Below are 19,602 nucleotides of genomic sequence, written 5' to 3'. Positions count from 1 at the left end.
AGCCACCGCAATGAGAAGCCCGCATGCAGTAGCAAAAACCCGACGCAGCCCAATATAAATAAATAAATAAATAAATTTATTTATTTATTTAAAAAAAAATAGAGCATGCAAGAAATGAATACTTAGCATAGGTAAGGTGGAGTTCAACTATTTCCATATTAGTCAGGCCTTTTTCAATCGCAAGGGGCAACCATAAAAGGGAAATGTATTCATTTAACTGAAAAGCTGGGGAAGCTTGGCTGGCACACTCTTTCCACTCCCTACCCCGAGCTCTGCTTTCCTCTGTGTTGATTTCATTCTCACAGAGCGTCTTCATGCCATGGCCTCTGCTTCAGGATTGGCAGCCCCACCTGAAGGAGAGCTCCCTCCTTTCCCTCTCTCGGATGGGGTCAGAGCTCCACTGGCTGAGGCAACCTGTAGGGTGATTGCTAGAGAGAAGGAGGAAGGAGAGTGAAGGGCAGCTGCCAACTGACTTGCCTCATACTGACCAATGGCAAAGGGCTGGGTCTCCGAGACAGAATAAGAAATAGATATTTAGACTCTGAAGTTTTTCAGAGTTTTTGGTGAGGAAGATCACAAAGGTAAAGTGCCATTCCCATCACATCATATCAAGGGTATGTACTCTCAAGATGACTTATCACTGGTGATGTTGACATCAATGCTAACATTTTTACGATGCTGATTATCTTCATGTCCATTTGTAAACTGAGTCAGAGGAAACTAAAATATAAGATCCTAAATATGTTAAATATTAACTTCTCATTTTATGTGCACTTGAGAAAAGAAATAAATTATGGAACACTTAAAAAAAAAAAAAAGAAATAGATATTTGGTCTCTGAACCCGGTTCCTGACACAGAGCTCCAAAAACCCTTGCAGTTTCCTGAGTGATGGGGATGATAGGAGCATCTGACAGAGTTCCTAAGGCCCCTGAAACCTCTGGAGTGCTAAGGGTGTCTTTTTGCATGCTGATGAGATAATTGGTGGCTGGGGGCCCCTACAGAGCTTCAGGATGGGGGCTGGTCACCCCAAAGACCAAGGCATGATTGGAAGGTTGGAACTTTCAGCCCCACTCCCTGGCTTCCCGGTTTGGAAGAGGGGCTGGAGATTGAGTTGATCACTGATCATGCCTACGTAATGAAACCTCCATAAAAATCCCTGAACTATGGTGTTCAGAGAGCTTCTGGGTGGGTGAACATGTAGAGGAGCTGGGAGGGTGGTGCACCCACATCCCTTGCTCTATGCTTCTCTTCCATTTGGCTCTTCCTGAGTTGTATCCTTTATAATAAATGGGTTATGGTAAGTAAAGAGTTTTCCTGAGTTCTATGAGCTATTCTAGAAAATTATCAAACTCAAGTAAGGAGTGCTGGAAATCCCAGATTTATAGCGAGTTGATCAGAAGTATGGGAGGCCTGGACTTGCAGTTGGCTTCTGAAGTGAGGGAGGGGCAGACTTGTGGGACTCGGTCCTTAATCCGTGTGGTCTGTGCTAACACGTAATTAGTGTCAAAAATGTTGATGTGAGTGGCGTAGAGAAAAATAGTGTTTTTCTTTTTAGTGTCCCATGAATGATATAAGGACATTAGAGAGTTTGGAGCACGAGAGGTACATTTTCAGGTTTGCATTTAAAAAAATATTTCTCTGACTGCTGTGTGGAGAGTGCCTTGTGGGGAGCAGGGGAGTGGGGCAAGAATGGAAACAAGGTGACCTATAAGGAGGCCATTGCAGGAGTCTAGGGGGGAGGACATATCAGTTGGGACTAGAGTGCTGGTGGTGAAGATGAAGAGAAGTAGATGGATTGAAGAGATACTTTAAGATGTGAATATACAGGACTCAGAACTTGATTGGATATGAGTGTTGAAAACATCTCTCTGAATCTTTTCTTTTCTTTTTAAAAAATTTATTTATTTATTTATTTGGCTGCGCGGGTCTTAGTTGAAGCATGCGGGATATTTAGTTGCGGCACGCGGGATCTTTAGTTGTGGCATGTGGGATCTAGTTCCCTGGCCAGGGATCTAACCCAGGCTCCCTGCACTGGGAGTGCAGAGTCTTAACCACTGGACCGCCAGGGAAGTCCCACCCCTGAATCTTTTCTTGACTCTTTTATTTCTTATCTGTTGCCACTAAGTCAAATCAAAGATACATAATGACCTCATCATTCCTACTGCTAACAATAATGAAACAATAAAGCTGTCATCTGAGTGTTTGCAATGAATGGCATCCCACTCTTGCCATCCTTACTTTTAGAGCTGAAGGAATGGAGTACACAGAAGGGAAGTCACCTGTCAAGGTTTACACAGGGTCACATGCAGTGAGGGTGGACTTAGGCTTGGAACCAAGCAGTCTGCTCTGTGGGTCATGAGTTTCTTAAGCACACGGTCGACCCCTGTCCCTCGGTACCTGGCACACGGATGACTGTCTCCAACTTCCCTCAAGTCTCTCACATCCTCCAGTCCCTCCTCTAGCTCATTTTCACCACAGTTCCAGACACATCTTTTCATGACTCCATTTACATCCTTCCATGTGCCTGATCCAGAACCACCATGGCCCACTTTTGCCTTTTTAAATAAAATCCTCAAGTGTCTGATTTCAGGGCCATCTATAATCTGACCCACTCTACCGATGCAATCTGCTTCCTCACTTTTCTTTTTTTTTAATTTTACTTATTTATTTATTTTTGGCTGTGTTGGGTCTTCGTTTCTGTGCGAGGGCTTTCTCTAGTTGCGGCGAGTGGGGGCCACTCTTCATCGCGGTGCACGGGCCTCTCACTATCGTGGCCTCTCTTGTGGCGGAGCACAAGCTCCAGACGCGCAGGCTCAGTAGTTGTGGCTCATGGGCCTAGTTGCTCTGTGGATGTGGGATCTTCCCAGACCAGGGCTCGAACCCGTGTCCCCTGCATTGGCAGGCAGACTCTCAACCACTGCGCCACCAGGGAAGCCCCTCACTTTTCTTTTAAAGAAGAATTTAATATGGATATGTGTTTCTATCATTTTAACTGTTTATATAATTTAGATATCTATTGGTCTGCAATATAGTTTGAGTTGGGAGTTGCACTGAAGTAACAAATTAATGGTAGCTTTTCCTTAAATCAAACCCAAAGACAATGACATCTTTCCGTTCGTTTCAAGAGTGTTTTTCCTCGGAGGTAAGAAGTGTTTGTGAGGCCAAATACCTTTAAGAACCTAAGACCTTGGCAAAGGTATACCTAGAAAGGGACTATTTTCAACAGTTGCTCTGGGGAAACCCCTGACCCTTGACTACTCTGCCAGATATGGGGTCTTGGGAGCCCTACTGTTATCAGTTATCATAACTCCAGGGGAAGTGGGGAAATCTGCCACAATTCCCCCCAGGAAGATAGAAGTGAAGAAAGTAGGGCTGAGGTTGTGTAGGGAGAGCTCAGGGCCTGTGCTATGGAGGCGGGAAACCAGTGCCCCTGACATGCTGTGGGAGGGCTTGGAGTGATTTTCACAGGATCCCAGGAGGTGGGTTGTCCCAGCACTGGATGCCTGAAGGGAAAACCTGGCAGGTGGTTGGTTTAGCATCTGCTGATTTGGAGGCTAGTACTGACAGGGAGAAGCCACAGCACTGTTTGAAAATTGACCAACACAGTGTTCAATAAGTGGCAGATTCACTCAGGCAGACAGACACTTACTGTACATGGAGGGGGCAGCATAACATGGTCCCTTATGCTGGTACTATGGTAGTAACATGGCAGCCATGTAACTTATCCAAACTCGGACACTTTTGAGAGTGGAAGGAACGCTATGATTGTTATGATATGTTAGTCTGCTCGGGTTGCCATAACTGGGAATCTTAAAGAACAGAAATTCCTAAAACTGTGAGAAATAAATTTCTTCTTTGTGCGTGTGTGCAGAGAGAGCAAGGTCTGTGGTGTCTCTTCCTACAAGGAAACTAATCCCATCATGAGGGACACAACCTCACTTAACCCTAATCACTTCCCAAAGGCTCCATCTGCAAATACCATCACATTGGAGGTTAGGGCTTCAACATATGAATGAGGGAGAAGGGACACAAATATTCACTCCAAGGCAATGCTGGACCAGCCTTCCTGGACCAGCCAGGAGATAAGTCCAACCTAGTTGAGCCCAGGCTGTAGAGTCATGAGGAGCTGGCCTTGAATCCTGCCTCTGCCACCAACTAGCAGTATGTCCTGGAGGAGTTATTTAACCTTTGTAAACTTGTACTTCATCTGAAAAAGGGGGCTTAATAAGTGCATATCCCTCATGGAGTTGCTATGAGAATTACATGTGCCACTATCAATGTATGTGAAGCAGTTAGCACAGAGCACAATTATCAGTATCGTGATCTAATAATATATTTGTATGTAATAAATACATAGATATTATATTTACTCATAAATGAGATGCTATCTCTACAAGTTGCCTGTATATGTAGATATAACACATTCACAAACTGCTGCTTTTGTGGACGAACCCTTTGAATCCGGGGAACAGCAACATTTCACTTCTAAAGTACTTAGGTTCAGAATCATAGACATTTAGTGATTGTAAGTAAGTGGGTTCAGGGTAGGCGTGGTTAAGATTTAAAGTCAAAGCTTGCCCTTGGATAACCAAATTAGGAAAAAATAAGCCTGTCACTAACATGATGGACCTTTTGATGTACCTGGGCAGTGCGATTGGGTTGTAGGATTTCCCGGTTCGCTACAAAGCCTGGTGCCTAATCCGCTGTGTCTGTGAATGGCAGGGGGTTGTCAGGAGGACTAAGGAGGGCGAGGTGCTGCCTGTTGAGGGGAAAGGGGTCTCACCTGGTCAGCTGACCTGAGCCCCAACCCCGTGTTCCCCCAATAATCTTCTGATCAGTCATCAGGATCTTCCCTCCCCCAAACTGATACCAGGAAGGAGGTGACCTGGATGTAAATTTTCTGGTCACTAAAAAGAGATACTGCCTCTCCCCGCATACCCCCCGCCCCCATCCCCACACACTGTGTTGCTAATTACTAATATTCTGGCTTATATAGCAGGCTCAGAACACAGAAAACGACTTGAATGGCTCTTTTCTCATTTCTCCCAAGGATGACATATCACTGGTGCCATTCTAAATGCCTAGGAGAGAAGTGAACGCATTGCATGCAGTGGCTGCTGCGTCAGGGTCTAGTCCATTGTGGAACCTGAGATGAGAACGCTGTGACTGGGATCAGCCTCCCAGAGACAAGCAGCTCTGTGGACTGACAGGGTCCCCTTCAGAGGCACTGAGAACAGCCCCCCCCCACCAGATGCAGCTGCCCTGGAGGCCCGTGTGGGCAGCCGCTGGCCCTGCCTCCCCGCCAGGGTCACTCTCTCTATGGTAACTGAGTGCCAACCTCAGCCTCGCGCTTTCCTGAACTCGGACGGGCTTCCCCTGTCTCTAGCATGTATCTGACATACTAGAATGCTCCATCCGAGAGGTTCACAGGTGCCCGGATTCGCAGTCCCCTCTGGCACACACGCATCCCCTCACAGAAGGCCAGAATGCGAAAGTGCAGGCAGGGCTGTGCTGAGCTGGGGTGTTGGCCCCTTAGCTGGGTGCCCATTCACCAGATAGAGACCTGATCCCCGCACAGGCCTCAGAGTTTGCGGCTTCAGAGTTTTGCTGCAGCAGAACCATAAATTAGCGCATATTACGAACTTTTAGGGATGCCTGGCAATATTCAATATGAGAGTTAAAATCTGGGATGACCAAGAGTCACGTGGATGATTTTCTCAAAATCTTTTTTCCTAGGACAGATGCCTTGTTTATTTGGAAATTATTCAAGCTGCATGTCATTGCTTTGCCTGGGCTCCTCTCCACCCTCTCCTCACCCCCACCCCACCCCCAAAACCAGTCCCCCAAATCTCTGCACGTGGCTTTCATTTGCTTTGGATACTGTATGCCCCAAGGGCCCACAGAGAAGAAGATGACTGTTTCCTGCATCGATGTGCCCCACGGAAGGGCGACAAAGCTCATTGTGTTTCCTTTTGCTTATAGGACACATTTAGTATCACTACCAAGAAAGCGTCTCTGGATATATTTCTGCCCGATGGAAGGAGCATTAAAGTCGAAATTCTAACATCAGATACTGCCGAAAGAGTCCTAGAGGTAAATTCTATCCAAATTCCAGCCCCAGAACTGAATTTAGGAATTTAGGAATTCCTGAATTTAGGAATCATTCTGTTTGAAGGCAGGGACTAGGATACGGTTACCTTCCAGAAGCTTCCTGCCTATCATTTTACTCTGGATGACTTATCTGTAGAGATGCTGGCTGTTTCTGACAGGCTGATGGAGGAATCTCAGCTACAGCCAATCCCCAGGGTCTCTTTGGTTTTTTTTCCCCCTCTGTGGGCATCAACTTTCCAGGTTCTTGCGAAGGCTGCTGTTGGTTCTCTGGAACTCAGCCAGGGATGTGCCTTGCAAATATGCCAAGTGCTTTATTACAGGATGTCCCTACTTAGGAGCAGGAAGGAGGGTGGAGCCCAGATGAGACTACCCAGGTGGGCTGGTGACAGCTTCTGGCAGAGAGTGACAGTGGGGTTGTCAAAGCCAGAAAGAGTGGTCCCTCCTCCCTCGCAGGGGAAAACCCCTGAAACCAATGCCCAGCACTTCTAATTCTGCGTCCACAGGGCCAGAACTGAGTTCTGGTCGGTTCTCTGAGGACTCAGAGGACGAGACCCAGAAAGCATCCTTCCTTCTGCAGATGCAGCCATTACCAGCTCTGTCCCTGAGGCCCTTCCTTCCTCGAGCTGGGCTTCAGAGAGGACTCTGTCTTCTCACACCCACACACTGCTCTAGGGCCAGCTCCCAGGTCCCTTGCCTTTGGAGAGTTTTAGTTTGTCAACTTAAATAAAAAGGTAAAATGAGGTAGCTCAAAATTGTCAAGAAGATGAGTGTATTCAGGAATAGCAGAGGAATTGCAGCTGGGGACATGAAAGCTGGAAAGGCTGCCGGCATGTCTGCTGAGGGTTTGGGGGAGGCTTTATTTATGGGCCAGGAATGTAAAGAGGGGAGAGTTCAGTTAGAGTCTACTAAAATCAAAACAAACGGAGACCAGATTTGAAAATTCCCCCAGCAGACAAAACCAGTCCGGTCACACAAACAAAGCTCAATTCCACTTATTTTGTGAGACCAACCTGACCTGGGTCATTATCTTGTTTGGGTCTCTAGAAACCATGAGCAAAATTTCCCAAGGCTGATATGAGGCAACCCCGGACTAACTCCCTATCATTTAAGAAAATTCCAATATTATCTGTTTTCTGTGAATTAGGCATTTACGGGAAATCAGCCTCTCAGTCCTTACGTCTTGTCTTCCTGAGTCACACTTGTGGGGCTTTCCATCTTATATCCTCCGGTTCCATTTAGATCGAAATTCTTTCACAAATTCTAATCCTCCAGAGAAACATTCAAGGGAGAATAAGAAGTTATAAACAGGAGGAAGTCGGAAAGTTTCTAGGACCTTTCCAAGGACGGAAATTTCTTGTGCTGGGGTCCTGGTGTCTGCCACCTTCTGAGCCGATGACCGGAGGTGCTCCCTGCTGGGCTCCCAGCTCTTGAGCCTGCCTCTACCTGAGACTGTGGGACCCTCCTCCTGCATCATGGCTCCCCTTCCCAGCCTGGAGATTTGAGCCCACCTATGCCCTCCTGGTTGAGTCCTCAGATTAGGAAATACTCCTTCTCTAGATCTTGCTCTGCTCGAGAATGATTATTTTGCACCTTTCTTCCTACTAAAGTCACTACATACACCCTTTTCTTGGCTCCTGGATTGTGACCTGGTTGCTGAGGCCATCCGTTGAGAAGTTACCCTGGGTCCTCCTCCTTCACCCCCCAAATCCTACTGACACTACATCCCAAGTCTCTCTCCTATTCATTCCCCTCCCAATTTCCTCCCCTTCATCCCCATGCCCCTAGCAGCTTCCAAACTAATCTCCCTGCTTCCAGTTTTGCTAATCTGTACTGATTTCTAGAATGATCTTTCTAGAAATTATCAAGGGCCCTTGATGCTTAACACTTGAGTGGATTTATACCAAGAGACCCCAAAACACAAAACACAGTTCCCTAAATTGCCCTCCCAGGACTTACAAGGTGGGAGACAGACACGTAATAGAAAGAGGAGGAGACAGAAATAGTGAGGGTAGGGACCACAAACTCAGGTACTCTGGGGCCAGGCAGGTAAGTCAGGGGTGCAGCTGTAGGATATAAGCTCATTTGGAAATGGTTGAGCCTACACAGAACCGGAGAGCAGCTGCCCTGCCCAAGGACACCATTATTGACATGTTTTATACACACTGGGCTCGCTGGCCAAACTAGACATAACTGTAGCTGAAGTTGGCTGCTGGTGGGAGTATGGGGTCTCCTATCTGCTGGGGTTAGGTCAAGTCCCAGATTCAAATTACAGAGCTGCCACATGTGAGTTTGGGTAAGTTATTTAATTTTTTGAAATGATGTCTAAGTAATTATAGCAATAGCTCACGATCCGTCAGCAGTGCTGAGTATGGTTCTTTATCATTATTAGTATTGATGTTAGAGGGAGTGCTGAATAAGTATTGAGTAGGGCAGTAAGTCTAGGGTTCCACAGTGCCACTTGTTTTGTCCAGTTCCCCTTGTAACTGATGGCAGAAGTTGAATGAGGTACATTAACCTCAGAAAAATGTACTTCCCCTCTTCCATCACATTGGCTCGTGAGAAATTCAAATCCATAGCATGGACATCATTAGCACTGGAGGTAAAATGAAGTAAAGGAGTTTCTGTATAAGGTAAAGCGAGCACTTGGCCAGGCACAGATGTGAGTTCTCTTCCAGGGGCTGGGAAATTCTCTAGCTGACATAAAAATGTAACGCACATTTTGTAATTAAAAATTATTGTCTGTATCTTCTCAAGCATACATGTCACCACGCTCACTTTGCTTCTCCAGCCATCCTGATGGGCTCTTTAAGCACCAGCAACAAACTAAAATCTCTTTTTTGCTTTCTATGCATTTGTGCTAATGTAGTTTTATTGGTGGTGTTTGTGTTTTGAAGCATCATTAACATTTGCTAAGAAGGAAATACTATTGTGTCTCTTTTTGTTCTGCTTTCTCCCCCTCGAAAGGTGTCTGTATTTATGTCTTTATAAATTATAGAAAGTGTCTCCGTTCCCACTCCTCTATCTTCCTTGGCATGTAAGCTTGCTGTTTTCACTGAATGAGTCAGAGAAGAGAGAAATCTAATTTGAGTGGGCATGGGTTCATATTTACTCTAGGAGAAGACGACTTTGCAATCTGTTACCACTGGTGCACTCAGCCCCACACACAGAGGTGCCCTATGTTTTGGTTCAGGGTTTTGCTTTGTTTTGTTTTTGTTTTTGTTTTGCAAGGGCATGGGGAAGAGAGTAAGGTAGAAAGGAGAATGGGGATAAACATTGAGTAGAAGTTGTGAAAAGTTCCCAGGCTCTTCTTTATTTTCAGAGCTATTCTGAGAACACCTACTCATACCATCCACCTAATCAGACCGTCTCCCAAGGTAATTTACAGACCTCGGACAAGAAAGTACCCCTTTGAGCCTGGTACAACTGCCACCTTGAGAACTTGGAGCCATGGTCAAAGGGTCAGCTCACGCACAGAGCCATACAGGTGGACCCTCGCACGGAGGGTTGCAGAGGTGATCTAGCGAATTCAGACTAGGCATGCAAAGAAATCACCCAGCAACCCAGCCTTAAAGAGGGGGTGGGCTGGCTGAGTGGAGAGGGAAAGAACCTGTGGAAGCATGAATGTTCCTACTGAGGGAGGGTGAATAGATGTGAAATGTTTCGAGGTTACAGCCTCATGACCAGTTGGTAAAAACGAAATCACTGGTGTTGAAATGAAAGCTGTTTGAGGTAAAGGTCAAAGAGGAATATGAAATGAGGGCAGCCTGTGCCCGGGATCTGAGGTTTCACTGAGCAAAAGCCACATAAATTAGCCTTGAGCGTCACAGCAGACATCAGAGAGAAGCAGGCCTGGAGTGTCATAGGCGGACATTAGCCTGTATACTTGTATATGCCAGCCAATGGTGGGGAACATCCCTTTTCCCAATATCTGGTAATCCAGCCCCCAGGGAAGGTAAATTGGAGTGTGGGCCCCAGGGGCAGGTATTACAGAAGGGCTGATGATCCTGGAGAACAGCTACTGCCCTCCAGTGGACAATAGATGCCAAACCGATCTGGGAGACGAGTCCTCATCCCAGATGGGACAAACCAGTCTCAGCTGGGGCCAGTTCATGTCCATTGTTGGGGGGACTGGTTTTTATTTTTTTCACTGTAATTTTTTAAAATTTCCAAATTTTCTAAAATGAGTATATACCATTTTTAGATTCGGGAAAGAGTTCTCTTAATATCCATTGGCCCCTTAAAGCTCTTTTTATTGATATTTACAGGCGGACACTCCTAACTTTTCCCTCCTCTTTCTCATCTTTGGTTAAAGGTGGTATCACGCAAAATTGGACTGTGTCAGGAGCTGCTGGGATACTTTGGACTATTTCTCATTCGGTCTTACAAAGAGGGCAAGCTGTCTGGTAAGGAGAGAAGGAAATGCAGGCAGCCTGAGATGGGGTGGGCAGGTGTGAGCAGGCACTCAGCCAGGAGATGTGGGGTTGCAGCTGAGGGGCCAATCACCCCCCCCAGGGGAACGCCCTAGTGTGTGGTCTCTACTACGACTCTCGGCCCCTGAACCGGACATTGGGGGATGGGGGGCTGTGCCTTTGTTCAAGGTGAGCTGGGGGTGAGCAGCTCCAGAGAGGCAGCGTGGTCAGGAGCAAGACATCAGTTCTCTCCAGTAACCACACTTCCTCTTGTGCCTCCTGAGCCCCAGCGCTTCTGTCCGGTGCACCTTTATCCCTGCACACTGGGGGCTGGTCTCCAGCAACGCCACAACCCCCTTGTGGATGGAGTGCTGGACTCCGGGCATCAGCCGATCCCATCAGACCTTGTTAAGGAATATCTCCTCGTTAAGGAATATTTGCTATGAAATGTGGATGATATAAATAAGTTCTTAGGTTCTTTAAAAAATACACATGCAGTGAGATCGTGACCAATGACATTGTTTCATATAGCTTTTGCTTTTCTCTACAGTGCATTTCTAGATATTACAACTTTTTTTGTTGTGAGATGGTATCAGTTGTCTCCGAGTAGTTTACATATGTCCTCAGAAGCTGTGGGGAGGTGATTTGGAGGTGGAAGTTTGCTTGGCCACCAGGAGCTGTGGTGTGCTGGTGAAGGCACTGGACCTCTCTGGACCCCAGTTTCTTCATCTGTATCACAGTGAAAATGTCGCCTACTTAAGCCATTGGTCTTTTATGAGGATCACATGCTACTTATTTTTTAAATGAACTTCAGAAAGTTAAAAATTACATATAAATGCAAGACAGTATTATTATTCTTCCAATAGTAATGCTCTCTTTTATCATTTTAAAGCACTGCACTGTATGAAAACTATCTGTGCTGTTTCAACCAATAAGACTCTTTTCCCTTTCTCTAGTCATTAAAAAATTGGTGGACTTTGAACTCCCTTATGTTAGTCTTCGCAGTTCTGAAGTGGAAAACTTCCAGGTTGGACTCAGGAAGTGGTGAGTAAGCATTTACTGTGACAGAAGGTATCTCAGGATATCTTAGCTTTGCGGATCAGAGCTTGTCAGAATCTCCCACATCCAGCTCACAGTCTGACAGCTCCAGGGAGCTCAGGAGCTTGGGGAAGGTCCAGGAAAGCAATGAAGGAGAGAAAGGAGGGAATGAACCAGAACATTTGTCCTAAAGAAAAGGACATTGAGGATGACTTTCGCTGGTCTCAAGTTAAAAACTTGAGGGATATTATCATGAGGATGGCAGCCATGAAGGTAAGGTTGGGGGTGGGGGGGCTGGGGATTGAAGCAGGTAATGGTGGGGAATTATAGGTCGTGTGTTTGCTTTGGAATAGATGACTGACTGTATTTAATTGAAGGACTTTGTTGATGATTACAAGCAAGTCTGATTTATCTGTTGAACTGTGGTATTCCCTGAAGGCAAAGAGCGGACTCAGCCGATTCGCAGTGATTTTTGTTTTTTGCCGTGCCGCACAGCTTGCGGGATCCTAGTTCCCCGACCAAGGATTGAACCCACCCCCCCGTCAGCGGTGAAAGTGCAGAGTCTAACCACTGGACCCCCAGGGAATTCCCCCACAGTGAATTTGAACTCTACGTATTTGGCTTATATTCCTAAAGTGTTCCAACAATACATGCTTATTTACTAGAGCCAGACATATTTTCCTAGATTGATAGGACACAATCTAGGAAAAAAATCTGCAGTATTTTTGCAGAAAATACTTTTATTTCTCCCAGAAACAAGGGGTCCTCTGAAGAACAAACAAAATAACAATGGGGGAATGGGGGAATTAATCTGTAATTCCCAATGTTTATTACCGTGGCTGTATTGGATTGCTTCTTTGGCTCACTCTCACCCAGCCCAGTTAATCTGTAATCTAAACACAGAAGTTTTCAAAGAAAGGCATTTTGACATCGAGGAATAGTAGATATCTTGACCTTGTGATGCCTTGCTAGAGCTCCAGGCTGTGCCTTTGAATTTTGGAAGACGTTTCCCAGCAGGGCTAGAAGTTCATATACTGCTATTCAAAAGTATTCTGAGAAACGGTCAAAACCTGTGGCATGGAGCCCTGAGAAGGGGAAAAGGATGCAGTTCTGTCTGAGAGTTTAGAGAGTAGTTATTCTTCTGGAAGCTGCCCATAATAACAGGTGGCTAAGCATAGTTGTTCCTGGGATCTGAGTATGTGAATCGCAGGGTTCAGCTGAACTTTAGTCAAGTTATTCAAGCTCTCTAAGCCTCAGTTTCTTTATCTGTAAAATGGGAAATAATAATAATAGGGTCTATCTCATAGGATTATAGTGAGAGTTAAATGGAGTAATCCTATATGCTCAATAAATTTTGGTCATGTTTATTATTGTTATATTGATGATAATAGTAACCACCCCTACCCCCCAAATCCCTGGGGCTTAGACTGTTTTGTCCATGGACTCTCCAGAGAACTTGAGATCAAAGAAGAGATGAGGATTCTGTCCCTCACCTCGAAGCTTGAATTGGAAATTGGGCTTTGCCTATGTCTTCATTAAATAGATAACTTCTGGATCATAAGTGCAAGACAAAATGTCTACCCCATCACCAGCCTGTATCTCAGATCTGGGCAGATTACCTTTGCTCCTGGGGACTGGGAGGAAAGGAGGTCCCACTTCAGCTGTTAGAGCTGAGGATGAGGTCACTGGAAGGGGGGAGCCTGGAGAAAGGATCCCGCAGGTGCCTGGCCCTCTGTCCAGAGTGAGGTCTTATTGGGTTGGAGCAGGGAGGCTCACTTGACTAACACTAGCCGTGGAATTCCCAGCAGGTGAGGCCTCGCAGTGAGACCTAGTCAAGTTTTAGGGATTTTTCTCTGTCTGTGAATTCCCTAGTGCATCTCTCCAAAGATGGTATAGTTCCTTCCAGACCGGAGAGTGCCTGCCCTGGCCTCGCAGGGCCCCAGTCTGGGGTGGGTCCGGGAGTTCTCCAACTCTGGTGCAACAGTTGCTATTCTCTGCCACACGGGGCACCTGGGGAGAAGGGGTGAAATAGCTAAGTGGAATACAGGGAGGAATACTTCAGCTTCTCCTCTGCAGCCCCTAGAATGAAGCTGATCTTCAAGCAACATTTTCATATTTTTCTTGGTCTATGCCGATCCCACTGTCTCCTCCCCCTCCACTGCTGAGTGCCCTGATTCTGCTCACCTGTGCCTTCAGACTGGTGATAGACCAGCCCTGGTGCACCCTCTCCTGATGGTCTCTGTCGGTTCTTAGCCTGCTACTGGGCTCACACAGTACTTGTAACTTCACTTCATCCTGGTGATTCTAGAGCTGTTAGACCGACATGAAGCCCTGCTATTTGCAAGTCCCTTTGTCCAGAGGGTCAAGTCTGAATAGGACCCAGCCCTGATCTAAGGGGTCTTCCCACCTGATCAAGATCAGCTTGATCAGAGCAGCAGTCAGGATAAACTCAGGGTGCTGAGGAAGCACAGGGGGTGGGTGGGTTGCTAACACAGACTCGGGGAGTAGAGACCAGAGGAGGGGACATGAGGTTGAAGCTTGTGGGAGAGGCGGATAAGGCCGGGACGGAGGCTGATGAGGTGAGTGGTCTTCGGGGTGGAGGGAGAGAAGAGAAAACAGGGTTGGAATGTAGAGTGTGGGGGAGGGGAGAGAGGTCAGAGATGGAACTGGAAATGACATTGGGGTCTTGGGAGCAAACAGGATAAATGCTCTAACTCCTGGGACTATGAGAGTCTGAAAAGTCTCTTGAGAAAGACCACTCCAGTTAGAATGTGGAGTGTGGGACTGAGGGAACACAACCAAGGCAGAAAGTCTGGTGAGGAGGTCACGGGAGCAGCTCAGGCAAGAGATGACGTGGCCTGGGTACCGGGCAGTGATATAGATGTGGGTACAGGGCAGATCGTTATGCCAGGAATTGCGGGTGGGGAGAGGGCGTGAAGACTTGGTGGCCAAGAGGGGGGCTGGGTGTGAACGGTGATGTACACCATTCCCTTCAAGCTTTTTTTTTTTTTTTTTTTGCATTTCTATTCTCAGAGCCCTCCAGGTAAGCTTACAATATAAAGACAATAGGAAACAGAAGAGGCGGAAGGACAGGTGAAGACTAGGCAAGCAGAGGGTTGTGGCTTTGCTAGAAGAGGGGGCCTTGGTTCAAGGCGTCGAGGACCACCACTTCAGAGAGCATGCACTCCCAGGTGTGCCCATTAGCCGTGTCATGAGTTAACTGAACGCTCCTGAATCACGCAGGTACCTGGACCCGTCCCTCGACTCCAGGCTGATGGACTGCAGAGCAGCTGTAGATTTGATCTACATGCAGGTGAGGCGAACCAAGAGCTATTAGAACACCAGATACTATAGGCCTTTTGAGTTCGAAACCATTACAGAACACCTGTGGCAGTTCAGAATTCTACCTCCATACCTAGAAGAGGCAAATTCATATAAACAGAAAGTAGAATAGAGGTTACACGGGGCTGGGAGGAGGAGAGGAGTTATTGTTTAATGGGTATAGAAGTTTTGCTAGGGATGATGAAAAAGTTTTAGGTATAGAGAGTGGTGATGGTTACACAACATTGTCAGTGTTTTTAGTGCCGCTGAATTACATATCTACAGATGGTTAGAAGGATAAATGTTATGTATATTTTAACCACAGTAACTAAATAAATAGAATATAAATAGATAAATAGATAAATAATTTTAAAGAAGTAGAGCTTAGAGGGAAAAGAATTCTACCCCATTCTAACAGTCTCTCCGAATTGGCAGCTGACGCTCTATCACCTAGGCTAATTTACATGAGCCCGGAAAGGATATCCCCGCTAATTTAAAGTCACGCATGGTCCCCACATCTCACTTTAGCATAATCTTCTTTTTCCCTAAACCAACAAGTAGTGTACCTGCCCCCGGGGCCAGCCTCATGGGCAAGTGGCCTGTGGGGCTGCACTGCCCCCTGCCCTCCGTGCTCAGACGGCCCCAGGCTTGTTGAATACTCTGCTGTCACATCTTGAAATTCTTAATTTTTTAACAAGGGACCCTGCATTTTCATTTCGTACTAGGCCCTGCAAATTATGTAGTCGGTCCGGCCTTACCCCTGCCCCTCAGTCTCCAGAAAAGTAAATTTAGAGTTTGGCCTCCTTTCCTTTCCCTACTTAACGTGGTGAAGGCTCTGCTCAGCCATGGTCAGCAGAGGCTGTCTCTGTGATGCACCACTGGTTACCCCCATCTCAGCTCCCGCCTGCTTCCCCAGCTCCCCGCCACTCTTCACCCTCATAAGGCAGCATCTTTGGAGGCCTGATCCTTTCCCAGGCCTGGCCTGCCAGTTGTGGGAGGGAGGTTTGGAAACTTCTTGTAAGGTGTTCCATGAGGTTATCCCTCAGTTTGTTCTCAAGTAGCAGAATGGTGGGTCGAAGTCCTGGCCTGTTCAAACCCTCCCACGGTCTTCTATTCCCTCAGACTGAGCCCCACGTCCTGACGTACTTGCTTTATCTTCTCCTTAGCATTTCCACCATTTCACTATATATAACATTTTTGTTTACTGTCTCTGTCCCTACTAGAATGATTTCTCCATGAAATTGGGAATTTGTTTTGTTCACTGCTGTATCTCCAGAAACTAGAACTATTCCCAGCATGACCTTAGCATTAAGCCTCCTGGGGGGCCTCTCACAGTACTAACTGTTTTAAATGCATTGTTTCATTTAAGCTTCATAATAACTCTGTCAAGCAGTTGGTACCATCTGCATTTTTAAGAAAAAGAAAAAATAACGTTTGCTGACAAAGGACTGAGTAGGCTTAGACGTGGAGGATTGAGGAAAGGGATTTAACACATTTGCAGGTGGGTTTTATGCAGTGCGGTTCTAAGCTGCTATACTCTGTGGCTTTTCATAAACTAAGGAGGTAGAATTGAAGAGAGGGGAGAAGTGTCAGGTCAGACACTACTTTTAACGAGCTTTGCAAGGGGACAAGGAAACACTGATAGAACCTCCTGCAGTACTTTGGTTGTGGCAAAAAAGTGAAAGGGTGGACTTTGATGCTTTGGTTTACGAAAGAGCATAGGAGAGGAAAAGCACACACTTCCTTAGGTGACTTCTGGTTTTGTTTTAAGCAATTACGTTGCTTTAATTGGATTATTTTAAGCAAGTCTTCATTTTGGAGTGGTTTGTTATGCAGCAACAGCGAACTGATACATAGATGTTCATACTGTTTCCCCTTTAGTTGGATTAGGTGTGTCGTTGACATATGTGTTGAGTCGAATTGTCATTTAAACTTACTTCATAAAGTATGGTTCTGCATGGAGTGGGAGTTATTGCTTACACAGAGAGGAGAAGAGTGGGTGGCAGGGTTCCCTTTTATACTGGAAAAGCAAATGTTCATCTTTGAAGAAATGACCACAGTTCCGTGTTTCACATCTTCTCGCAAAGCAACAACCAGGTGCTTTATGTTCCCAGAGAGAGGACACTGTTCCATTTTGTACTAAGATTAAACAAAAGGACTGCCTAGCACAGGCTGAGCAGTGCTGCTGAAGGTGAGAGAAATTGCCACATGTCTCAGAAGAAATGAAAGCAATTACCAGCCGGAGAGACTGGCATGAGCAGTTCATGCACTGCACAGGACTGCCACATGGCACTGTGTTATAATTCAATTGGCAGTGTTTTTCCTTAGTGTCACACAAGACCATCGTACTGTAAAATCAACGGAGTCATCAGTTGGACAAAACAGAGCATCATTTGTGTATATATCTCCCCCACTAGACCACCAGCTCCACACAGGGGGCCTTGGCTTTTTCAGCACAGGGCAGAGAACCTGGGTGTATGACTGAAGAGACACAGCAGACCCCAGCAGCCAGAATGTCACAGGACTCACAACCTTAATACACATTTCTCCTTAGGTGATTTTTTAAGAGACCAAGACCATCTAGTAAATGATTTCCACGAAACTCTTCTAAATTCTAAGAAGGCAAATCAAAATATCACTTACTAAATAGTTAATGTTCACTACGGTATTTTTTATGGCTAGGATATAGTTTTGAGCTCGCTTCATATCCCACTTTGATCCACGTATACCCATGTTCAGTGTACTTACACCCCTGTTACATGAGCTGGAACATAATTTACCGTTTTAAATGCTTACTGAGGCTCTGTGCCGTTCTCGCTGTTATGATACATTATTAGTGTCTGGTTTATTTGCCAGCACATCCTTCATTGAGAATGCATCACCTAATTCTAATATTGTTTCTGTGGCATGGTTTCCAGGGATACAGAGTAGTGAGAATTAGGAACTGCTAGCATCATAAAATGATATTTACCTGTCTTCATTAAGGAGTTGTAAACCAGAGAGATATCGATGGTGTCTCCTCCTCTTATAGACGGGGGAAAGATGGCTTCATGGAAAGCACACTGAATTGTAGTTTCAAAAATGCATTCTATCCCTTGCTCTGTCACTGGCTTTCTCTCTCTCTGGGTGACCTTGGGCCAGTCACTTCATCCTTCTGGAACTGGAACTACAATTTCTCCCTGTGAAGCGACGAGACTGAACTGATAGTCTCTAAGTAAGTTTTCTTCCAGCTTTAACAGACTGACATTCAAACCTTAGCTCTTTGCCTGGCAAAGTCTTCAAAAAAACTGTAGTTGATGTCATAATATCTTGTGCCATTATCATTCCTTGAATTCGAGCGGAGCCACTGAGAAATGGAAAGGGGGCCCCAGGGCAGCAGGAGGGAGGGAACCACAGTGCTGCCTCCTTTGGGAAGCCTTACTTGCCTTCTCCCTCCCTGCCCCTGTGGTATTTTGTTCTGCCCTCCATTATGGTGCCCGCACCTGGTATTGTGAATACTGGTTCACATAGTATCTCCCTAGCTAGACTCTGAATGGCCAAGGGCACAGACTGTGTCCTGGGTGCTTAGGATATGTGAGTGAGAAGCAATCATCCTTTTAAAAAGTTAATGGAAAAAGTTCTGAGGAGTTCTGATAAATAACAGTGCCATCATAATTAACCATTAAGGAATACTCTCAATTTTTTTAAAGCAAGCGTGTCCAGTGATGTCCCACGAGCCAAGTGGACTCCTGCAAGGTGTTTCCTTCCTCCTTCTTTTTTAAAATTTGAGTGACATTAAACAAAATGGAAGATTGCACATAAAAGTATAAGTTTCTGGATTTTCTAAAAAATACTGAAAGCTCAGTCAATTCTGGGCCTACATTCAGCAGGGCCACCACTGGCCCATTTACAATTTGTGCAAATTAGAAAAAGGTGCCCCTTCCCCCAGGCAGGCCCAGCCCTGCATCAGGGCCCATGGTACGATAAGGGGAGTGTGGGCTGACCACTAGCCTCCTAATACCCCCATGGCTCAGTGCCCTTGTATGGGCCCAATCTGCTCCCGCATTCCTGGCCTTGCTCTGCTCAGCCTCAAACACCCAGAGCCAAGTGGCTGATGCCTTGTTTAAAAAGGCATGCACCTCTCCATTTCTCACTACAAAAGCCTCTGCAGAGGGCACTAGCGTATGCGTGATTGAAGCTCATGAAAACCGTGACTTACGTGATTTCATGCAATTTTAAAAATTAGGTTCCACGTGAGTCTCCATCAGCCAGTCTTCGGGGAGCCATATAACTGAGTAGAGACATTTATCTAAACTTGACTCTCTCATTGCCTACAGTGAGGTACTGTATATAATACATTTGAGTGATGACTTCTGAAGTCATAATCAGGGGCAAAGGTTTTCAAAGGTAGTAAAACAAAAACAGTTATGTTACCTCTCCTGTAGGACATGTAAATCTCTGTGTTTGAGACTCCCAGATCTTCTAATGATGAATGATGTATCTTTGATTAGTACTTACATACTAACCGCCATGATTGCTGTTTACCTTGTATTTTTAGCCATGTTTCTCTTTGACATCGTTGCCCTGTTCTAACAGTCCTTACAGGGCTCTAAGATCAAGTAGAATTCTGGAAAGAAAAAGGTGTTTTCTTCTTCACACCCATGCTGATTCCATTCTGGTGTGGTGTCTAGGTTCAGTTTTGAGAATAGTTGGCAACAAGGAGAAAGCCTTGGCGTGTGTAGC

General features: G+C 45.9%; 1 protein-coding gene across 1 annotated transcript in view; it reads left to right on the top strand.

Annotated features, from left to right (window-relative positions):
* The window catches only part of SNX31 (sorting nexin 31), a 73,383-nt gene that overhangs the window by 23,654 nt on the left and 30,127 nt on the right, over positions 1-19,602 (top strand). Inside the window, exons 5-8 of the mRNA XM_068525865.1 lie at positions 5,984-6,094; positions 10,425-10,515; positions 11,478-11,565; positions 14,803-14,872. Coding sequence (XP_068381966.1) covers positions 5,984-6,094; positions 10,425-10,515; positions 11,478-11,565; positions 14,803-14,872 — 360 coding nt within the window. The remainder of the gene's footprint in view (positions 1-5,983; positions 6,095-10,424; positions 10,516-11,477; positions 11,566-14,802; positions 14,873-19,602) is intronic.

This window comes from Eschrichtius robustus, chromosome 17 (assembly GCF_028021215.1).
Source record: "Eschrichtius robustus isolate mEscRob2 chromosome 17, mEscRob2.pri, whole genome shotgun sequence".
Lineage (NCBI taxonomy): Eukaryota > Metazoa > Chordata > Mammalia > Artiodactyla > Eschrichtiidae > Eschrichtius > Eschrichtius robustus.
Note: the sequence above shows the minus strand (reverse complement) of the source record. Positions and strands in the feature narration are given on the sequence as shown.